At 40.5% G+C, this 23260-nt stretch overlaps 1 protein-coding gene across 12 annotated transcripts in view; it reads left to right on the top strand.

The window, feature by feature from the left end:
* The window catches only part of FARP1 (FERM, ARH/RhoGEF and pleckstrin domain protein 1), a 215822-nt gene that overhangs the window by 136979 nt on the left and 55583 nt on the right, over positions 1 to 23260 (top strand). For 8 of the 12 annotated variants that reach the window (XM_080575919.1, XM_080575916.1, XM_080575918.1 and 5 more), the window contains 10 exons: positions 2179 to 2283; positions 7229 to 7271; positions 8494 to 8572; positions 10864 to 10961; positions 15634 to 15748; positions 16922 to 17069; positions 19869 to 19964; positions 20463 to 20626; positions 22006 to 22074; positions 22813 to 22888. In XM_080575919.1, the coding sequence (XP_080432045.1) occupies positions 2179 to 2283; positions 7229 to 7271; positions 8494 to 8572; positions 10864 to 10961; positions 15634 to 15748; positions 16922 to 17069; positions 19869 to 19964; positions 20463 to 20626; positions 22006 to 22074; positions 22813 to 22888 (993 nt within the window). Of the gene's footprint in view, positions 1 to 1414; positions 1911 to 2178; positions 2284 to 7228; positions 7272 to 8493; positions 8573 to 10863; positions 10962 to 15633; positions 15749 to 16921; positions 17070 to 19868; positions 19965 to 20462; positions 20627 to 22005; positions 22075 to 22812; positions 22889 to 23260 lie in introns of those variants that run through there. The other 4 variants (XM_080575909.1, XM_080575914.1, XM_080575913.1 and 1 more) reach the window with 2 other exon arrangements.

Here is a 23260-nt window from a genome sequence, read left to right as displayed (position 1 = left end):
TTTATTTTGGCTTGGACTGATCAAAGCTAAGATGAGTTTAGAATGATAATCTTATTTACAAATACTCGAGTAAGAAGCATTTCATGTTACTGAGACACACTTCAGAGAAAATGCCCAGTGACATAAATGCTACAAGACTGCCATTCTGTTGTCTAGATGCATATAAGTAAAAAAACTTTCAGAAAACACCCAGCAGGTTTTAATCAGCTGCTTTTATTCGTGGTATGAGATCAGACAGGCCTGCTCTCCTCAGCTAACCTTATGCAGTGGGGTAGTGCAGGTGGGTTCTGCATTTTCTCCTGGTGGTCCAGTACCTGCCTGTTCCTGGAGGCACCCCTTTTCCTGGGAGGACCAAAGCAGTTTGAGCCATGCCAGCTAGGAGTCCATCGGGTACTTCAGTAGGAGGTGTGAGTATTGCACAGTCATGTTTCCATTTCTCTGGTGGTGCACATGGAAGAAAGCGATACCCTCTGACTCTTGCAGTGAGGTTTCTACATCAGTGTATTTTCAGTGCAGTAAACTACTAGAGTTATTACACTAGATCGAGCGTCTTTTTAATAATATTCTCTTGCCTCTAACAAAATGCACTTACTGGGAAGCCTTTTCACTAAAAGGTGATGTATGTTTGGGTGTGCCTATGTACAGCAAGAGATGGAGGGGAAAATGTGGGAAACTTGGTTAGAAGACACGGGGCTCAGGGGCTGGCGCAGGCTGAGTGTTGGTCATCACAGATGTTTGCAGTGTAACCAAGCTGGAGAATATGAAGTGAGTCTATTCAAATATATTTGCACTGGAGTTTTGTTTTACACGGCGTTGCATCAGATCCCTTTTTTTTCCTCTCTCTTTCTCTATCCTCGTTCAGCATTTGGGGATGAATTGTTTCAGTTACTGTGAGGTTGGTTGTGATGAATGCTTGGAAAATTAGTACTGCTATCTGATTGTTCTCAGTCTGTTTTCTGACAGCATTCATAAGGCTAACGTTTGCTGTGGGTAACACGAACAAACAGTTCATAAAGCAATAGGTCTGTTAGAGGCGATGCGAGTACCCGGGGCACAAACCTGCTCAGCAAGTTCCTAGGAGGAGGACTTGGCTTTCCCCTTGCAGCTTCGCTCTCAAAACCAGCCAGCCTTGATGGCTCAGGTCATTGCGTCCTGCAGCAGAAAAAGGGCATCCTTTCTATTGCTCTGGTGTAAGCCTCGCTACCGCTTATTTACTTCTCACAACTCCTATGCAGTAAGCCTGTTGGTAAGGGCACGGCCAGGAGATGTAGGGACCTGAGCTCAGGTTTGTCCTTCCTGACTCAGCTCACCAACCCGACAGCCTGCCTCAAACAGTTTTCTTTTGTTCACTCTGTTTCTGCTGTTTCGTTTTACTCTAATAATTATTTACTGGGCAGAAAGGGAAAGGGCGAGTCTGTAGGTTGAGTGCAAGGGCGCTTGGCTGGGGTGTAATTAGGAACACGGGTCTCTTGTACTGGTGGAGTTGGTGCCGTTTAGTGGGTTATTATTTATTCTCAAGTGAGCGGAGATCTCTTTTTCAGGGACTCTTGAGTTAAAATAGGTGCATTTCTGCAAAGAACAAAAATATTTGATTTCAGTGATTGGCCTTTTTTACTGAAAAAGTGTGGGTTTTCTGCCAAAGAATTGCTGGTGAGCTGTAATTTGCAGTATTTGCTGCAGGTGTGGATTTAACTGATGTGCTGATGAGAAGAATCCTTACAATCAGCAAAACTGCAGCTCTGGGAGCTAATATTGGGCTAGAACATCTGGTCTTTGTAGTGAGAAGACTTTTACAGTGTAGAAGGAAATGCTTGCTCTTGACTCCTCTGATTTACTCATTAACTCTTGCGAGAGTAACACAGAGGAGCCTTGACCAGCCTTGGTGCTTCATAACAATTTTCTATTTTATGGTATTTTTCTCTCAAAAGCAAAAACGCTCTAAAGGTTCATTCTTAGCTGCCATCTAGGGATGGGTGGATATTTTCCATAGCTTTAAAATTAGAGTAATTACTTTCAGCTGCCCTGTGGGTATGGTTGGAATAACCACTGATTTTGTAAGCTGTATTGGCAGTGTTGTTTGCTGGACAACTTCTTAGCATAGTAATTTTTCTGCCACTAATTAAAAGCATCTTTGTTAATCTGCAGCACTTAACCCTAGGCTTTGTTTTCTTCTTACAGCAAAGAGCTCCAGGGAAAGTTTTGCATGATGCTGTTTGCAACCACCTGAACCTTGTTGAAGGCGACTATTTTGGTCTTGAATTTCCAGATCATAAAAAGATGATGGTATGTTAATTTTCACCTGGTTTTCATCTACATACACACTGTATTCTCTCTTCCTGCTCCTTACTTACAAGGTATGTTTAATGCTGAATTTCAAAAAAATAAAAATAAAAAGACTAAAAAGAAAAAAACACAATACAGTTCTTGCCTGCTGAAGTTGAAGAAATGTTTTTAAAACCTGATTAGTCCTGTCAGGTTTCATCTGTGTTGAAAATAGCAGCCAATTCCGACAGGAGTTGGACAGCATTTTGTCTTTATCAGTTGCAGTAGAGAAGCCAGAGGCTGGTCTGCTGCAGTCTCAGCTCTGATTTTACAGTCATGCGTAATTTGGAGCGTGGAGTCTGCAGACAGAGAAGTTAACAACGATTGTGACACAGTTCCATGAAAAACATCTTGGGACAGGAAGATGATTAGATAAAATATAAAGAGGTTAATAAAAAAGAGGGGGGGGGGGGGGGGAGGATAAATATATAAGTAAACTGTTGAAAGTCCTGTCTGGGGAGCCGTGTAGCACAGCAGGTGTGCTGGTCCTCACACTTTGGACTCTGAGTGCAGGTGCCAACAACATTCAGATATTGCACTAATACTTCCAGGGTGGGAACAGCAGCAGAGAAAAGCCAAAGTCGATTGACTTCCCAGACTACAATGGCTTTTGTTCTGAGGTTTATTTCCCTTCAGACTTCATGTGTGACCTCCTGGTATGTGGGCCAGGTGTCTGGGTTGTTTGACCTGTACATGCTGGTGTATACTGGATTTGCTGCCTGTTCAGTGAGTTCTGCACCAGTAGCCTGGTTGACCTAAAGGAGCTGACTTTGGGCAATTAGAAAAAAATCTGTATCTGTCTCTATATAAAATTTTTTAAGAAGCAATATCTCTTAACCAAAAGCCAAAGAGGATTTATCTGCTGCTGCAGTAATCTGTTGTCGTGCCTTAGTGCAGGCTTACATAGGCACTCTAACTGAATGCTATAGGTCATAAAGCTTTTGGCTAACTATAATTAAAGAGGAAATTTTGAAAAATGGACATCGATCTTTAAAAATGATCCACTTCACAGTTTGCTCCTGCATTTGCATGAAACACAACTTACTAAAAAGTTTCATATTCTGCCAAATATCCTTGGCTAATGCTGTAGGTAACTTGAGAGCTTAACATAACCCTTCAAAACAGTGCAACTGTACAGTGCTATTACAACAGAGCGTCCATGTTAATGGTGACATACTGACATTCCTGATGTATGTATATAAAGCTGAAACAAATCCTAACATCTAGTGTGTGTATACAGTTGCTTTTTAGTTTTCTAGAAAATAGAGAAGGTCACTTGATTGACCTTCTCTACTTCACAGGTCGTTAAGTTTCAAATAGATGACCCTCTGTGTTTTGCTCAGAGACCTGAAGTAAACTAACAGTTTGCAGTCTTGTGAAAAAAAATGGTTTATTTGCTCGAGGCAGAACACAGGAGAGATTGAGGTGCTGCCAGTGCCTGAGGCCCTTGCAGTGGCAGGCTGGAAATACATCCAGATGATCTCAGTGGGGGATCTGGGGCTCTGTGATGAAGAGGAAGGTTGAAAGAAAACCCCAAGGCTGTTCCTGGTTTGACATGCATGGCAATACTTCCATACATCAAGCATGGTAACTCATCCAGTCCCTACCCTTCAAAATGAAGTATTAACCAAGTACCTGACAGCGCTGATCTGTGTGTCCGCCAGTTTATCCAGCCCCTGTTTCTGAAAAAGGGGGAGATCCCCAGCTCTAGCTCACCCCTCATCAGCTGTGCCCCCGAAATAGTGAAATACAATGGAAGCAAAGACTTCAGCCTGGGCTCCGCAACATGAAAAGGATGTTGAGGTCCTTGAAAGCATCTGAAGGGGGGCAACAAAGCTGGTAAAAGCACTGGAGGGCATGTCCTGTGAGGAGGCGTGAGGACACTTGAGTGGACTTGTCTGGAACAGAGAAGGCTGAGAGGTGACCCCATTGCTCTCCGCAATGTCCTCAGGAGGGGCAGTGGAGAGGGAGGTGCGGGTCTCTGCTCCCTGGTAACCAGTGACAGGACATGCAGGAACAGCACAAAGGGGAGGTTCACACTAGACAGAAGGAAAAATTTCTTTACCGTGAGGGTGCCCAAACACAGGAACAGGCTTCCTAGCGAGGTGGTTGATGCCCCCTGCCTGTCAGTGTTCAGGAGACATTTGGATAATGCCCTTCATAATTTGTTTTCACTTCTGGTTAGCCATGAATTGGTCAAGTGATTGGACTTTATGATCTTTGTAGGTCCCTTCCAACTGAACTATCCTATCCTATCCTATTTTAAAAACAGCTCACAGAAGCTCTTAAAGCAAGAGGTTTCATTATGAATCATTGTTTTGGTACGGAGCAGCATTCAGGATGAGAGCAATATTTACATTTAAATCGTAATTACCAGTTTCTGTGATGCAGTTGATGTAAATGTTCCTGTGGGATTTAAACCTTTTTGAGCTTTGCAGTGGCCATAACGTAGAATTCAAGCATTGTGCAAATAAAAAATTGTGGTTAGCTTCATATCTAAGAAAGAAAACACGCGTGCATATTTTATATTCAGATCATCTGAAGAGAATTAATTGCTTGTCCGGTGTAGAACAGAATGTAAAAAGAAAAATAAATATTTGGAGCATATTTGTTTAGATGTGATCATATGTACATGAAGCCATGTATTCACAGTTCAGCTGCATTTATTTCAACGTGCAGGGCTCCAGACTTCATGTTTCACACATTGCCAGTTGTATGTCATGATGCCTGGCAGCTGGATGTGTTCGTGTGCCGTGTATGTAGCGGAGAAGATGTGCATGGGAGGTGAACACAGGGTGTGAGGGCTGCACTTCACCCCAGGACAAGGGGAAATGAGGCATTGTTGCCAAGCCTGGGGTTTTACAAAGTTTCATCACACTTGATGTCTGCCCCAATCCTCTAGCTGCAGAAATCCAGTCACGATCATGGAATGCCTGACTTTGTGTAAAAAAATGAAGAATCTAGCCTTAGTAGATGCAGACAAAATGAAAAACAGGAGTCCTAAGTGCATCCTCACAGTATTTTTCCAGTTTATAAATCAAGCTCGGATTGACTGTATATAGCTACAGGGTGAGAGCTGCATGGTGTGTAAGTTTTGATTGCTTGGGTTCGGTGGTACTGATGAGGTCTTCATCTTGCCCCACCTTCCAATCTGATAAAGGATGCTGTGACTTGCTTGTGGGATGATTGGGAAAGCGGAGAAAGGAATGACGTACTTGCAGTGCTCATGCTTGATCATAAACTTCCTCTGGGGGAGAGACATTTTTTAATATCAAAAATATGACTCCCATATTCTTGTAAATTGCCTGTTTCATATTCAGGATTTATTTTTTTCTCCGCTAAGCTTGGCAAAGATCCTGACCTTCATTGCAGCTTATGTACATGCCAACTTTCTGAAACAAAACAGTTTAAGTTACTGAAATGCCAAAAAGTGTCAGAATGAGTTTAACAGGTGATAAACACTGTTTTCCTATTCTTGGATAACCAAGCTTCTTGAGCCTTTCCAGAGAAAAAGACTTCCACAGGCTGCGAAACATAAAAAGAATTCCATTGAGAAACATTAGTGAGTTTAAAAGGGCAGGAATGTGAGCTCTTTGCTAATTGCAAGCACTCGTATGGTAATTAGGAAAATAGCAAACAGCATTGGCACAGCTACAGCAGCAAGGCAGGCCTGCTTCTGTCAGGCTTCTCAGGTGATCTTCTAAAATGGATATTTTGAGCGCGTTTCAGTCTCTGCGCAACCTAAAATTATTCAAGGTCAAAGGTGTATTCATTTAAATATATATTTTTTCCCTGGAGGAAGAGTTGGTTAATTTGTTTTTTAATGGCTTTAACCTTTGTGAAGGCTGTAGGAAGTTCCTCTGCAAATTCCAGAAGTCTCTAAGGAAGGCTCCCTGCAATTCAGTGCGATAACAAAATACAAATCTCGGGCACAGTTATCAGCTGAATTCGGTGAGCTGTCACACTTCCCCGGTTCCTGCGTGTCATTTGGCTTTTATCTTGTGTGTGATTCTCCCTGGGCTTTCTGCAAGCTGCCTCGGGTGGATAGGTGATTCGTCCAGGCCCTTTTGATTGAGACTACAGAGTGGGCTTTTAGGCTTTGAACGTGCCATTTCAATCCATTGCTTCTCTTTTGAAATCCAAAGGAAAGACGCATGCAATGTCCAGAAAAAAAAACAGGCTGTTAAAAAACAGATGAAAATAAACTATTTGCCAAAGTTGCACTGCACCCAATTAAGGAAGCGTTGGCCTGAGCTTCCCAGATTTGTAGAAAGCAGAAAATGTCACGCAGCTGGAAAGTAAGCTTGCTTTCAGCCACACTCGGTGCTGTGTCTGCCTCGTGCTCTTGACCCGAGAGGACGTTCTTCCTCCAGACAGTGGTGGTGAGAATCCCCCATCTCCACGGCACCTGCAGGGAGCTCCACAACTGCATCCAGGCCTCACGGTGGGACTCCCGGTGGGTCCCCAAAACCAGGAGGTTGTCGTGTCTCTTCTCTGTTTGCCCAGTATTCCCACATCAAAGGCAAATATCAGCCCCTTTCCCTTGCATTTCTGTAGGTTAATTTGGGTGAGGACCACAGAGGCAGCACAGGACTGTCTTTTTCTCAGTTTCTTGTTTCACTTTTCCACAAAATGAAGGGCTGCTGACCAAACTTGCTGCGACTGTTGGTATCTGAGATGAATAAAGGGAAATTTTCAGTGTTCTCGGCTCCCTATATTTGTACTGTTGCAAAAGCTACGCCACAGCAGCAGCTTATTAACAACGCTCTTTCCTGAGCATCTTCAAGAGTTCTGGGGAGAAAACCCACACTGGAAAAATGAGATAAGTAAATGAAAATCTAAAATCTAATGCAATGAAAAATGCTTTTGTTTAGAGCTTATAACATCACCTTCTTTTTGTTTTCAGGTGTGGCTTGATCTTTTGAAGCCTGTTATGAAACAGATTAGAAGTAAGTACTTCCTTACTGACATTTATTATGTTGGTTCAAGAGCAGCCGAGTAAGTGAGGGCTCTGTCAGTTGGTACCTTTATCTTCTCAACGTCCTTTACTGAATTTTGTTTGGATTATTTCTTATTTCTGTTCTGACCTTGAGAGACGTATGGTGCTTGCTGTGAAATTGTGTCCCAGCAGCAAGTTCTACAAAGCACACAGACATTGAACGCCTCTGGTTTTGCCTTTTATATTGACGGGGCTGAGCCAGCAGCAGATTGAGAAGGTTTTGTCAGGCACTAGGAGCACTGAGGTAACGAACAGTTTTGCAGAGAAAAAAGCATGCAATAAAGAAGGATTTGATGGAGCACACATTCCTGAAGGGTAGCCATAATCAGGATAAAAGAAAAAGAACTGGAAGAAGTTACTACTGGGAAGGAGCCAGCAAATTTGTGGCAGCTAACAGGGGCACTGCTGCAGCACTTGGAAATGCCTTAGACCCAGAGGAGAAAATGGCTGGGCTAGGGAAGTCAGGGAACGTTGCGTTGGGTGGTGGGAGAGAAAAGGGAATTGTACATAGCCATCAGCTTTGGGAAGAAAAGTGAACAGGAAAGGTTTCGGTGATTCTGTTTCCCTGTCAAATATCAGTACTACTAAGGTCTTCATTTCTTGAGCTTTACCATTAAGTTTTCCTAGGTGCCTTTCTGGTCATTTTAGTATTAGTATGTTCTCTGGAAACCCTCCCTCTCACGCGAGAGATGCATTGCTCCTTTTGTCACCAGCCTCTGTTTGTGACTATTTGTAAGAGTCAGAACAAATGTGCTGCTGTTAACACAGAAGTAGTAATTTGCTGCTGGACTTGAAAAACAGGCTGTATTTAGCTCCCTCCTGTTCTGAATCAAGGGTAATAGACACACTTAGTATATTTTATTGGATCAACTGATATAATTACTAGAACCAGACTTGGTTTTGGCAGAGTATCCCTCCACCAAGCGTCTGTTCTATTTTATTGTGCTTATTCATTGTTCTATTTCATTGTGTTTATTGTTTTATTGTATAAATTTTATTTTGTCGTTTCTAAAAAACCTGAAGAGCATCAAAAATAATGACAAAGGATGGGAGGTTAGTGTGTATATGTATGCACTGCAGATTCCATGTATCCCTTGTGCATCATTCTGTGTCATAAAATTTGGCCAGCATGTTACAGACGTATCACTAACTTCCTTTCATGTTTCCCCTAGGACCGAAGCATGTTGTTGTAAAATTTGTGGTAAAATTCTTCCCACCTGACCACGCTCAGCTGCAGGAGGAATTGACAAGGTTAGTAGTTGTGTGGCCGTATTTTTTTTCTGTTAAATTGCTGATGGGCAGAGGGCAGAACATGGGATTTGAGATCACAGGGTGAGATGATGGGATCCATGCCTCCCTCTCAAAATTAACTTGATGTTATTTCCCCACCATTGAGTGACCTGGGACACTTCTCTATACTGAGGGACACGTGTGACTGTGCACTCACATTTGGGACAAAGTTGTTCTGCAGGAGTTGCCAAGTTGAGGCAGCTGGGGGACCCTATTCATGTAGCCAGTGCAACTGCCAAAGGACTACGTGGCTGGAAGTGGGACTTCAGAGATGCAGAAATGGAAAAGAGAGGGAATAAAATGAAGAGGAAGAGGAAAGTAGTCAAGGATAGACATGTATTTCTTAAGGACAGAATTCCTTAAGGATGTGTTTATTTTCAGGCTCTTTAGAAACTTGATTTAAGCTCTAAATTTCACTCTGTGTTGGCATGGAGAGATGGATCGTATTTCTCTGTAAGTCAATACATATACGAGGGACCTACTAAGGTTTTTCCTCATTAGCAAGGCCTTTCTTTTTAGTCAAAAACGCTCCATTTCATTACAGTATTTTGTCACTGAAACTTGTCAACTCTTTATCAGGTCTACAGTTAGTAATTAGTTTTGTAATTACATTTTTTTCTGTTCTGATTCAGTATTTTCATTATTAGTTTTTACTTTTAATCTTCCCATAAGGTGACGTCATCTTTTGCAAGGAGCTTTTGTATCTGCATAACCTGCTTTATAAAGAACAAGTCCACCTTTGTGGTGTTCTGTGTTTATCTCTGTCTTGGTTTGGTAATAGAGCAATGGAAAGGAAAAAAAATGTTTCAAAACTGTTACTTGCTTGGGCAGAGAAAAGTGGAAAAGTAGGAAGAAGGAATATTTTCTTGAAAGACTGAGTAAAAATTGTAAAGGAATGAATGAAAATTCACATTGTTACGTTACTAATTAAACATTCTGTTTCTGAGTAGATATTCTGCATATCAGCTGCTTAGAATGTGCGCTGTAAATTGATTTTTGGTGATCTCTTTCTGTGCCTGGAGACGTGTCTCTGAATCTTAATGACTTTTTTGGTTAGATTTTAAATGTGTGTGCTAGGGACCTTGAATGTATGTACACAGCAGCGTGTAAGATGTGAAAGAATTTCCACAGGGAACCGCTTCATCACTTGGAGAACAGAGAATATAATATTATTGTGCTTTATTCTTCAACTAGGGTGAATTTCATATGGCAAGGCAGGTGTCTGGAGGTTTCAAAAGGATGTTGTTTAGATCTGCTATATTATTTCATGTACGGTGTCTGTTAGCTTCCATACTCTCAACTCAGTTCGCAGTTTTCATTTAATTACCTTCATCCCATTCAGAAACTCACTGTTCAAATGAGAGCTTCTCACTGAATATATTAAAATACAGTAAATTAGTAAAAAAAAATAATACAGAAATTAGTAAAAAGTGTTGAGATCCTAGTATGAATTCCCCACAGGAGCTGTGGTCATTGGAAGACTTGTTAAGATGCTTGTCCAATTTGGGTTACATACCAAGTGTAGGGGAAATGCCCACTATTAGGTCATTTTTTTTTCTAGAGAAGCATTTGTTACGGAGTGGAACTAAGATATTTTAAGTCCTATAGAAGCTAGAAGGAATTTAAATGCTAAAATAGTGTTGTGGACCTGTGAGGTCCATGCACATAGTCTGTTGATGCAGAATTGCCCTACGTGGCTTGTTTAGAAGTGAATATGTTAAATATGGCTGGTGGTGATTCAGGTAATGGGGCTGCAAAGTATCAGAGCTAGCTAGAGTAGTACAATGAAGATCTTGCTCCTCATTTCCAGGTGAGTGCCAAGGTGGAAACTTTAAAGTTCCCCTTCTGTTCTACAAGAACTTAGCGATAACTCTAAATCACCGGTTTATCTGGCATTTCTTCGTAGTTACAAGCAGGTCCATTATCTTGTGCTGCTTGTGGAGCAGTTGCTGAGCACGTAATAGCTGTCACATTTGCTTCCACTGCCACTTCCAGATCTCATTGATCTGGTTAAAATAGAGAGAAAAGGTGAGAGAGAAAGAGAGATACCATGGTTCTGCATAGCAGCGACCATGTAAGACTCTAATGGCTGTAATACAGTACCTGTTACATTTTATTTAGCCTCTAAACTTAGGAAATTCAGATCGCTTCTGTAGATGCCAAAAAGTGAAAGGAACCTGTTGAAAAAAATGGATACTTTTCCATCTTTCCCTCCTGCTTCGTGTAACTCTTTGTTCGTGTTTGTTTTGCAGGTACCTATTTGCATTGCAAGTGAAGCAGGACCTGGCACAGGGAAGGCTAACGTGTAATGATACCAGCACTGCCCTCTTAATCTCACACATAGTACAGTGTAAGTTTGCTTCTTTCTTATTTCCAGGAGGATAAACAGGATAAATTGGTTGGGCATGTTTTGCTGCATTACCTGTTAGCAGCTGGTAGGAGACAGGCTTAAGCCATATGGACATTTATTATATTTCTGTATAATAGCATTAAAATACAGAAAAATTACTCTCATAAATAAAAACGAGCTCCTGGACACCATATTTGCATTTTTAAAGCATGTGTTTGATGGTCTGCCGTGAATCCTTTTAAAAGCAAACTTTGCAGGCAATAGCAAACAGGATGAATTCTCCTGAATTCCTGCATCATTATTTATATTTAACCTTGTATCATGTCAGCAGAGCATTCAAATTCCTGGAGATCTGTATGCTGTCTAGAGAATGTAATAAATAAACATGCTTAGAATGCCAGACTAAGGCACAGTCCTACAAGGAAACTGATAGGGGGGAAAAAAAGAAGTAGATTTTAAGCTTTTATTTTTAATTGCAAAGTATGCACAATTAGACTGTTCAGTGGAGTCATACATTAACTTTGTTTACCATATGGAAGCTTCTTTTAGCTTCAAAATAAACACTGCCTTTAGAAAGGAAAGACAGTGTATGCTTTCCACTTCAAGACTTTATTGAGAGGGTAGGAAAAAACACTAGTAGCATGTGTGATGGTCGTAATAGACCGTTGTTTTGAATGCTCATTGTACAATTCAGTATTGCATATTTCCAGTGAAATGCTGTTGTGTTGAAATTGCAGTCAACAAAGGTGTTCAGAAGTTCTTTTGTGATGAATAAATAGATTTTGTGATCCTTTGTTGTAGTCTGAGTGTTAGGTTAGTTTTTCATCAAGTGCTGTTGGAAAGGCAGGTATTGCATGGTTTTCTGTTTGCCATGGTCATCACTGCCCAGTGTGATTGAGGAGCAACTTTGGCTGTACAGCAGCCTCTATGAAATTTTGTATGCCTCAAACCATTTGAAAACTGAATATTTTTGCAGCAGACTTAAAAATATATATATAATCCTTAGCTAGCAAGCTTTTTGTGTCTTAGTTTTTCCTGTTATGGTGTCCAGCATGCCAGCTGTAGTTCTTTCCTTGGTTAAGCTAATTCTAACTTTCTCTCATCTCAGGGAAAAAAAGTCTTGATCGTTTTGGGGAAATTGAGTATCATTTGTTACACTGCATTCTAGGAGGGCGGGTCTTCCTACTTGATGTCTGTGCACATAAGAGATGCCGGGGAGAGGATACCCTAATACACGTGTCTGTCATAGAGATGCTGCTTTATGATCACCCTCTCTTGAACTCTGCTATTCTGTATGTGTTACATTCTGTATGACTTCTACTTAGATCTTAGTTCATGTCATACTCTTTTTGATTGCTCAATTAAATTCTTTACTGAGCCATCTCCACTTCTGGTGCCTGAGCTGCTGAGTGCAACCACTAGCTTGTTTTCCTAAAGCAGCAACCTAAAAGGATAAAATCCCAGGATGTCCTTTCACCTTTACAAGCTTTCTCTTTCCCTTTCCCATCCCTGCATAGTCAAAATTAAGTTTTACTGAGTGTTTTCCAAAATTCCTCCATCATACACTTGGCCATTCGCCCCGGACATGGCCATGCAGGCATACAAGAATCTTTCATTTTAAAGTGTACAAAAGTGTTGTAAAAAAAAAAAGAAAATCACCACCATTGCTCTTATGCTGCTGAGATGCATTATACTGTTGAATCAAGTAATTTTCCTCAATTCTTGGAAATCATCGTGGTGCTCTTGAAATTGTTGTAGTTCTTTGTCCCCTTTACCCGTGAGCTTGATGTGCAGATTGATTTCTGAATTGTGATTTTAGGAATCAAGTAGTACTCTCCTTCTGGAGAGTAAGGTAAGATACTTCTGTACTGAAAAAAAACAAGCTTTTCCCTCTTGTCAGAAGGAGAGAGGCAAGAGATTCATATGCAGAGGTGAGAAGGTACCCACAGAATCTGACCTGACGCTTTGGGAAGAGAGATGTGGTGCCTCATGGTGCCCCTGTGGTGTTGCTCCCCTTGCCATCTCCTGACTGCAACTTAGACTTTTTTTTTTGATGTTTTTTACCCACCCCATTTTTGTGTGACAGTGTTTGCTGGAAACCTGAGCTGGAACTTTGTGACCGTCTCATTTATTCATCCATTTTGTGTCTCATGAACATTTTTTCTATGAAAATTTGCTTCGATAAGAGTCCGTAGCTGTGTCTTACCCACATGGCTGTCTTCTGTATTTATTTTCTCTCTGGCTTATTATTCAGGAGCTAAAAAAATATTACATATTTGTCTGCAACAAAAATAAAACTTGGCAGCTGATAAGAGTAATGATATCAAAGTGGAAGGATTGAGAATGTAGGAGATGAGGTATTGTATGTCTTATCAATGCTGTGCCTCCTAGCAGTTTCCATGGGGGATATCTGATTCCAAGCACCTTTATATGATGTATACAAGCTTATGCCAATGTTATAGCCTGGTTTTTGTTTTATGAAATCTAATATGACAGCAAATAGGTTTCTGTTAAATTAGCATGTATATTACAGAATGAAATTTTTATTTGAAACATTCTGTTTAAAAACACCTTAAAAGCATTGTAGAAAGTGTTAGAATTGAGAGGACACTTTGATACGGCGAATGTAAAGAAGACAGACTGATTAAAGGGAAAGAGCTGAAATATAAAGCATTAGACACATCAGAAGTTCTAATGCAGACAGAATACAGAGAGTGGTGTAAAGCACTTGCAAGATAAGAAAATGGGAGCATCAGTGGGAATCAATCTTTGGCTAAAACACAGGAAGATTTTAAAGACGACTTATATGCAAGGCTGATAATATTCAAAATACAACTCCCTATTTTTCTAGAGGGAGTGCTACTGGAGAGAAATTTCAGATGGAGAAGGAGGTCTGGGGAGAGATGAAGGAAAAGATGCTGAGTATGAGGTCAGAGAGAACAAATTCAGAAGCAATTAGAAAGCCCAGAGGACAATTTTGATAATGGATTTGCAGTTGACAAGTGCAGAGAACATTATAGAAATCATGTAGTGGTGAAATAAGTCATACGTATACTTGGCTCCAAAGAAACCCCTACAGAAGGTGGTATAAGTACATCTGTGTACAGAAATCTGCAAGGTGTGAACTGCATTTTAAAGAGTCTAGGTCCATGCCATTTGAGGTGTTGCAAATGTAGGCAGGCTTATGTCCTTATTGAAGAGGAGAAACGTAACTTTTTTGAGTTAGGGTTAAAAATGTTCCCTAAAACTTTGAGTCACTGAAGGCAAGTAAAATTGGAATAGAGCTGTTTCAGAGATGGGGATGAGAGGGACCATTTTACGAAAGAGAATGATCAATTTCTCTGTGGTGTGTCTGTAGCCACATGTCTCAAGATGCAGATGGGATGAGGAAAGGGGATGAAACCAGGCAATCTCAGTTACCAACTCTTCTCTACCTCTGACCTCTGCAGCCTATTTGGGTTGAAAGGTTACTTCTCTGTCATTCATAGATGCTTTGGTCCTCATCTTCCTTGTGTACATGAGTTTATTGCTCCCCCGTCCACATTTGCAGGTGTATCTGCTAACAGGCAAACTTTTGTCAGAAATCAGCTGCAGTGTTTTAAGCATCTTCTTAAACTTTTCTTTCCTCTAAACTGGCTCATTTTGGACAGAACTGGTTTAAGAGATCATTTACACGGGCAGAACTGAGGTGAGGATGGGGCAAGGATCTGAGCTTGGGTCTGTGACATCCTACGTTAGCCGTAGAACGATACATCTGACTGCAGCCTGGGTTTAATCTGAGGGAGCTGCGTTTTAATTTCACCAACATTATTAAGGTAGCAGCCTTTGTTGTAGCATCATTCGTATTATTCCAGCAGGTCTGCAGGCAGCGGCTGCTACCTCATTCTGTGCAAAGGCTAATAGCAAGATTTTTCAGAAGCATTCCAAGAATAGCAGGCAACAAGATAGTAATCTGGCACCCACACATAGATTGCCTGGCCCGCTACCCCCTGAAAAAAAGGAAATCTCACTGAATGGGCTGCAAAATGGAAGGTGGGTGTGACATACTGTTGCACACACGTTATTGAATAACTGCAGCAGATGGGAGCAACTTTGAGGAGGAGGGAGACAGAATGTGTCTCAAACTGCTGCAAAATTAGTGGAAGACAAGTGTTTCATAACCCCCTGAATTTATGCATTCATTCAAACATGTAAATAAAACATTCTCTTCAGATTTCCCCCCAGAGATTACAGCACGGGGCATGGGCATGGACAGAAACTTGTGCTTGGCTGCTCTGTGACAAGGCACCTGAGCACCACCTGCATAAGAGAGACGGGTGGGTTCTGCCGGATTAGTGCTGTTCTCCCTGTCACTCCACTTTATCCTGCACACAAGTCAAGGCAACACTATGATGGCTTCATTTGACATACAACATCTGCTTACCTGCTTGTGGTGGCTCAGAGGAATCCTTGGGCTGTTTCTCACATCTCAGATATACACACATAGATGAGAAGGGAGGAATGCCGGGAAGATAAAATAGTGGGAGTCTGAGCCATGAAACCATGGCATGGCTTACAGCAACCTGTGATTGCTTCTCTGCCCTCTTCCCAGCTATCTGCACCTTTTTGGATTGCCTGAATAATTGACATTTAATTGAGTGTTTTAATAGACTTTTCTTAAAATTCTCCATAGCTGAGATTGGGGATTTTGATGAAAACATAGATCGTGAACACTTAGCGAAGAACAAGTATATACCTCAGCAAGAAGCACTAGAAGACAAAATCATGGAATTTCACCGTAATCACATGTAAGACTTTTTAAATTATTAGCCTTCTTTTCTTTTAACATAATTCTAACTGTAAATACATGCTAGATTGCAAGTACAAAAGAGATTTGAGCTTCTGGGTTTCTTAAAGGTTACTTCTCAAAAAACGTCCAAGCCTGTGAATTTCCTGAAGGTTACAACTGCCTTTATCCCATCATCATAACAAGATGTTTAAAGAGCAATTGATTTTGATATTCATTCAAGCATGTCATTATTTTACAGTCTATTTCATCCAAAATGCTTCACTGATGATTTTGTGCATGCAGGTATGATTGCAAATGATGACTGATCAGTCAGACACTTGTGACAGTAGACTTTTTGATTTCAAGGACATTGAATGTTGTCTTTTCAACTTTCCATGCTGTATTTAGAGATGGATGAAGAAGAGGTTTAATGACAGTTTTAGGAAAAGCACAAAGTGCTTGCAGAATTAGGCGTTTGGAAGAACAGCATTCAAGGTGACAATGCTTGGTGTCCCAAGGCCTGCAAAAAAATAGAATTCAAAAAGAATTAAGAATAAGACATATAAAGGTGGTTTGGTTTTTTTTTTTTTCTATTGAAAATCAAAAACACTTTAAGACTTGAACAGTTTCATTTTGACCTAACTGGAATTAGAGATGAGTGGTAGGGAGCTCTACTGCAGTAATAATCAGAACTTTTGCACAATTTAGTTTTGAGGAATTTAGTGCTTATGGGTTCCCAACATTTATGTTAAGATACTCATGTCTTCTGTTTTACTTTCATTTTGGTATTCCATTCACTTTTACAATGAAAAACATCCGTAAAAACTTCTATTTATTAATTTATTTTTTTTTTTAGGAAATGTTGTTTCAGTGAAAAAAAATAGAGTAAGAGTGAATTCTGTTAATGGCTCTAAATCGAACTGTGTCTCAGAATTGGAGTGATCAAAATTTCTAATAGAAAATTTCTAGACTGTAAAATCTGTGGATTTTTTTTTTGTACTGGTCTATACTGAGATAAAGTTGTTGTTCTAGCTGATAAAAAGTCTGTGGAGGTAGAAAGAACATAGAGATGTAATACCCCTGACAGGTTTCAGTCTCTGTGATAAAATGTCTCTTTGTTCTCTGGAGGACCTGTTGATCTCTTTTAAAAGGTGTGAAGAATCTGTGTGTCTTTTCTGTTTTGTTTCTCAAGGGGACAGACACCAGCAGAGTCTGACTTCCAGCTTTTGGAGATTGCCCGTCGGCTGGAGATGTATGGAATACGCTTGCATCCAGCCAAGGACAGGGAAGGGACAAAAATCAACCTGGCTGTTGCCAACACAGGCATTCTGGTGTTTCAGGTTAGAGCTGCTTGGTGTGTGACTTAGCGCTTTACAAGGCAGAGAAATCTCTTACAGCAATAAGAATTCAATGTCTAAACTATATCGGAAATAATTTGGTTGAGAAAAACGAGGAATTTCCTTTTTTTTTTCCCAACAATAACCTTAAACCTTTTATAGCTTCACTAGATCCTTATCTTCCAGGGACTTTTACCTTGCCTACACACACAGGCTAGAACTTGATCTTCAACCACGATATGCTGTTCAAAATGCAAACTGATCCACAGCTCACAATACGCAAGTTGGTCATGCTGACACCTCCTGTTTAAAGGAGCAGGCAGGTCTTGCAGGCATGGTGTATACTAAATGGTTGTGAAGCAGGGACAAATAAAACAGACGGAGCACAAGGAGATGTTGGAAGTAAATACAAGCTTTCTGTAGTTATTTTTTCAATTTATTTTCAAAGTTTTTACAATATTGTTAGCCATTCTGCCTTTGCTGAGTCCATGAATCCTACCTCTTTCACTAAAAGACCCAAAGCAGTTTTCCTTAGATTTCTTTCCTCTCCTCTCACGCCATGGTCAGCCTAGTACATGTTCATGAATTATCATTAACAGTTTAATCGGATTTTTGTTCTCCAGTGCCTTTTAGGTAAATAACAAATCGGGCTTTTACAGTTGTGAAGGTACAGATAGTCAGCTGGTGTAAACTGCTTTCACTTTAGACGAGCTTATGTCTACTAGCATCCTAAATGCCTCTTTCTGTACCGTGTTAAAAGCAGTAAGTGAACTGTTCTTTAAAATGTCCATTGTTATAAGCATCAAAAAAGACTACTCGTTTTGATTTGATTGACATCAGTTAAAATAGTACAGTGTTTCCAACCTTGAAAAGTACTTTTAAGTCCTCCTATAAAAAAAAAAGCAACAAATGAACCCAGAAATGTCTGACCCAAATGCTCTGAGATCTAAATTAAAAAATAAGAAATAAAAACCCTGAGCAGCTAAATGGGTTGACAGTACAGCTATAAAACCGGAGCATAGCTTTAAACATAAGAACATGAGGATCTTGTTAGAAATGCCCACAACTCAAATAATTGTATGTTCAGGCCCTTCCCTGCTCCCCCACAGTATTTTCATCAGTTGAATTAATGAGTTGCAAAGCTTTATAAATTCAGGCTGTCTTACAGCTGAAAGAACATATCCACACGAAACAGCGTGGGCCTCGCTGGGTCCCAGCAGACAGCTGGGATCCTTCCTTGGCCTGAAGGCCCAAGGCCTGATTTGTACAGCTCTGAAACTCAGTTGTCTCCTCTTGTCGTGAAGTCTTCGAGGCTTTCAAGAGGGTTTTGCTGAACTTTCAGAAAAGCTTGGAAATCTTGCTGGATCGAGCTCCAAGACTGAGAGCTGAGAAGGAAGCTGAGGTCGGTCTCTGACCAAGCAATTGGAGCCTGGCCCTTCGGCTTAGGGCTTCATTCAGGCAGTTCGTAGGGTGCGAGCCATAAGCTCATCCGTTTGTCATGGATATGGCTGAGAGAAATTGAGATATAAAGACCTCGTTAGAACAACATCAGTATAAGATCAAAATAAAGGTTCACTCACAAATGGCATAAGCAGTAGGCCCACAGACTTACTTTAAAGCCTGACGTTTATTTAGAAATCAGTGTTGGTGCTGCTGAATATTGTAAAGGAGGTTAGTTATCAGACTCTTAGACAGCAGATTGACTTAGCAGAAATCATCACACTGTCACTACTCCTACGTTTGTCTGGTGACGGTGCCCAAATCAACATGGGTTTCTGCATTTAGCTATCCTCCAGTCGCTGTTCTTTGAAATGTCTGTACGGTGCTGTAGGCATACATGTCTTGAAGTCTTTGCTGAACAAACTGGTGTAATGAATATTTTAAAACAATGCCTCCAATTCTAACGTAGAGACTCCTCTCCAACAAAGAAAGGCTGAGAGAGTTGGGGGTTGTTCAGCCTGGAGAAGAAAAGGCTCTGGGGAGATCTTGTTGCGGCCTTCCAGTACTTAAAAGGGGCTTATAAGAAAAGTGGAGAGAAACTTTTTACAAGGGCATGTAGTGAAAGGGGTAATGGTTTTAAACTAAAAGAGGGTAGATATAGATTAGACATAACAAAAAAATATAATCTTAATTATGAGGGTGGTGAGGCCCTGGCACAGGCTGCCCAGGGAAGCTGTGGATGCCCCATCCCTGGAAGTGTTCAAGGCCAGGCTGGATGGGGCTTTGGGCAACCTGGTCTGGTGGGAGGTGTCCCTGCCCATGGCAGGGGGCTTTGAACTAGGTGATCTTTAAGGTCCCTTCTAACCCAGACCATTCTGTGATTCTGGAGCATGGGGCTAATGATGCAGTGGCTGGGAATTACTAGTATTCAGGAGAAATTTTCTCTCAGGCTTGCAATTAGCTTTTGTTGTGTATTTTTTCTGAAAAAGTATTTTCTGGCTTTCAGAAACAGGTAATTTATTTAGTTTCCTTTTACTTTTGTTGCTCCCTATGAAAGGTCAAAATAGGCTATCTTGTTTTGCAGAACGATACTGGATTATATACTTTCACATCTAGTCAGTGGACCTAGTCCTATAAATACGCGGGAATTTAACCATAACTTCCTGCCTTCAGTCACACCACCAAATGCTTATGGTTAAGAATGTCTGTGGGTGTTTGCACTACCAAAGGAGGAACGATAAGAAATACCATAACTGCAAGTGAAGTGATAGATGATTAATGTATGGCAAACTTTCTGTAGTGGTTTTGATTTCTCCATTCAGGTCTGTAATGCTTTAACTCTTCTGGCTTTGTCCTCTGCAGGGTCACACCAAGATCAATGCCTTCAACTGGGCTAAGGTCCGAAAGCTGAGCTTCAAGAGGAAACGTTTTCTTATCAAACTACGACCTGATGTGAATGTAAGTTCTTGTCAGGAATGTATGAAGCTGACAAAAGGTTGTTTGATGAATTTCTACTTGCAGATCAAGCAAGTTTTTATCACCTCAAGATAATTTTTAAATTAATTGCTTTTGTTCGTTGCTGGTGTGATACTGCATGCAACAAACTGGCATCTCAGGTGAGCAGTCCCAGCTAAGGAAATGTAAACTGAATGTCAGAGTCTTCTTCTGACCGTGCCTCTGGTATTATATCAGGGTTTTTAAGTTACGGTATGTAAACCACCTCTTCACATTACTGTTAAGAGCCCTGCTTTATCTCTGTCATAGTTGTCAGAAAAAGGAAGTTTAAGCAATAGCTGTGATATTGCCAGGCAGGCCAGTGATGTCTCAAAAGAGGAAGGATAGGGCCTGTTAAGCCTGAAAGCCAATGAGTCAGGAAAAATCCCTTTTTGTAATATAGCATCTCTGTAACGTGTTTTGCTTGCTTGCTCATATTGCAAATGCTCTCTCAACTTTCAGAGTTCGTTCCAGGACACTCTGGAATTCCTTATGGCCAGTCGAGATTTTTGCAAGTCTTTCTGGAAGATCTGTGTGGAGCATCATGCCTTTTTCAGGCTGTTTGAAGAACCTAAACCAAAGCCCAAGCCTGTTCTTTTTTCTAGAGGTTCATCATTTAGGTTCAGGTGAGACCTGCTTTCTTCTTTCCAGCTTCGTTGCCTCCCCATTTCAAAGTCACATCCATAATGATCAAGGATTAAACCTATCATTTTCAGCTCCCCTTTTTGAAGTTGTAGTTTGTTCCTTTATATTTTCCATTGCATCTTCTCAGCCAGAATAGTGCAGAGAACACTGGGAAAAAAAGCCTGCATTCGTTTTGTAGTAGCTGTTGTAACATAGCTTTCTGGAGGTAAGATATGAGCTGTATTGGTTCCAGCTGGTTTTACACAAAAAAAATGTGTCTTAAGTAACACCAGCTAGCAACTCTTCAGACCCTCTGCTTTTAGGATAGAAGCTAATGTATCAGCTTCTTTAAGAAGCTGATATAAACTGAGCAACCAGAAACCCCTTCTTTGCTGACATAAACTGTCAGTACACTGTAGCTGCCTTGCACAAATACATGGTAGATATAGCCATTCTAACTCTCTTCCCACTTTGTTTCCTGCTGGCAAAGTAAATTAATTAAGATAGAAAGACCTATATTAAGGTAAACAAGCTATTAATTTTAAGTTTCTGCCAGAATAAATAGAAAAATGTAGGTGCATTCTACTTACCTCCTGTTTTGGAGAACAGGTTTTGCCCACATCCTGCATTCACAGTGATCTGTGCTGCATACATGTGGTTACCTTTTTCAGACCTTTCAGTAATTTAGTTGAAAGCCTGTAATGAATAGGAAGGGTTTTTCCTCTATTGAACATTCTTGAGGTGGAGGTTTCCTTTACTGCTGTCAGTTCCCTGTGGAGTTTATATCTTTGCACAATAGGAAGTGCTGGGCTTTCTCACTACATTTTTATGGCGTGTAGCAGAAGGGGAGAGTGCAAGTTCCACCCTAAATCTCTGCAGAAAAATATGTGTACATTTAGTTGATGCAACTGAGCTATGAAATACATTTCAGCAGCTTTCATCTTGGTTGCAAGTTGGAGGAAAGGCTGATGTTTAACTCTTGAAAGGATTCAGTAATGTTTATTTGATCACGAGAGTAAAACTTAACCCCTACTTTGTTCTCTGTTGTGGTGACTTCCCAGTAATGTTGTATTCTATAAAGGGAACAGAACTGAATTTAATCAGATCCATAATCACATCGTAAGGTACCTCCACAGCAAAAAAAAAAAAAAAAAAAAAAAAAGAGGTAACATGCAAAAAGGTAACAGTCTGTGTGTATATGACCAGGTCTCCTTTCTTACGATCTTACACGAGTTTCTGTTGAGAGTGACGAATAGTTTTCTGGTTGCTGTGACATCATATGCAGACCACATACATGTTTATGATGACCAGGTAGTATATTTTATTAAATGTGACAAATTCATTGTCTCAGATTAGTAATTTAACTGTGGTTTTCTTCCAGTGGACGGACTCAGAAGCAAGTACTTGACTATGTTAAAGAAGGAGGGCACAAAAAAGTACAGTTTGAAAGGTGAGAGGAAAATAAATGAGCTACTCAAATACATATATATATATATATATATAAATTAAAGTAGTGGTTTCCAAGTAGTTATATTCTAAGAGCTTATCACCAGTACAAGTGAAAAAATCCTTCTTTGCTAGTTTGACAGCTTGTCATTTGTATAATATCCCTTTGGTCCTGAGTATTTTGGCAGAAGTTTGCATAACCTATAGTTTATTTAAAATCAATAGTCTTCAATTTGTTTTTCAGCAGTGAATGCTCTTCCACTGCAGGTAAATTCCTCTCATATTGATTTGCACCCTCTGCAGTGGGATTTGGTTAATATATGTTAGCAGAAAGGGATGTAGATGGTTTTTAAGTAAGCATATTCACCTGAGAATAAAAGAGAAGGTAATAGGAATAGGTATAGCCAACGTCAAGGGAGAACTGAACTCATCTTGCTTGTAGTGAACTGAAATTCATGACCAAAATGCCACAAAGACCATGACAACAGTTTATTGCTAATGAGCTAATGACTCATGTTCTAGTGATAGACCACTTCTGCTTCAGTGCCTCTCCCTTTTCTTACAGTGGTATGTTTCCAACACATAGCATGTTTAAACATTACAGAAAGGAGCATCTGTTTTGGAGCAAACTCTTATGAAAGCCACTATTCAAAGTTTTTGTTTTCAAGGAGGCATGTGTTTTGATTCTTCTTTGTGGGAAAACTGAAATGGCTTCTTACTGTGATTTTCCTTTTATCTCCAGGAAGCACAGCAAGATTAGTTCCATCAGGAGTCTGGCAACACAGCCTTCAGAACAGCATACAGAGGTGCCAAAACAAGTCAGTGATGTTGACGAAACCCTTCATCGTGCCTTTTAAATATTTCTTGTTACATTACCCACCACAGATTGGTGTTTCGAAACTCTAGGAACATAGGTTTCTGCTCAGTTGCCACTTAAGTGGGAGCTCAGGAGCCCCAGGTGTTTAGGTTCTTCAGATGGAATATGTTAATTTCCACTGTGGAACAGAGTTGTTTCCAGACAGCAAGACAAGCGTAAATGGTGAGCTTGTCTGAGCTGTACTAATGACCACCTGAAAAACTGCAGTCCACAGCGTTACTGCTGGGGTCCCAGGTTGTTGCCGGTAATTGCATTTAGGAAAAGTTTAATTCTTTTCCTTCACTGAGGAGTCTTGGCTGCCAATGACAAAATA

This window comes from Anser brachyrhynchus, assembly GCF_964034855.1.
Source record: "Anser brachyrhynchus genome assembly, chromosome: 1".
NCBI classification, from domain to species: domain Eukaryota; kingdom Metazoa; phylum Chordata; class Aves; order Anseriformes; family Anatidae; genus Anser; species Anser brachyrhynchus.
The sequence above is the reverse complement of the archived record's forward strand: the minus strand, read 5'-3'. Positions and strand labels throughout refer to the sequence as shown.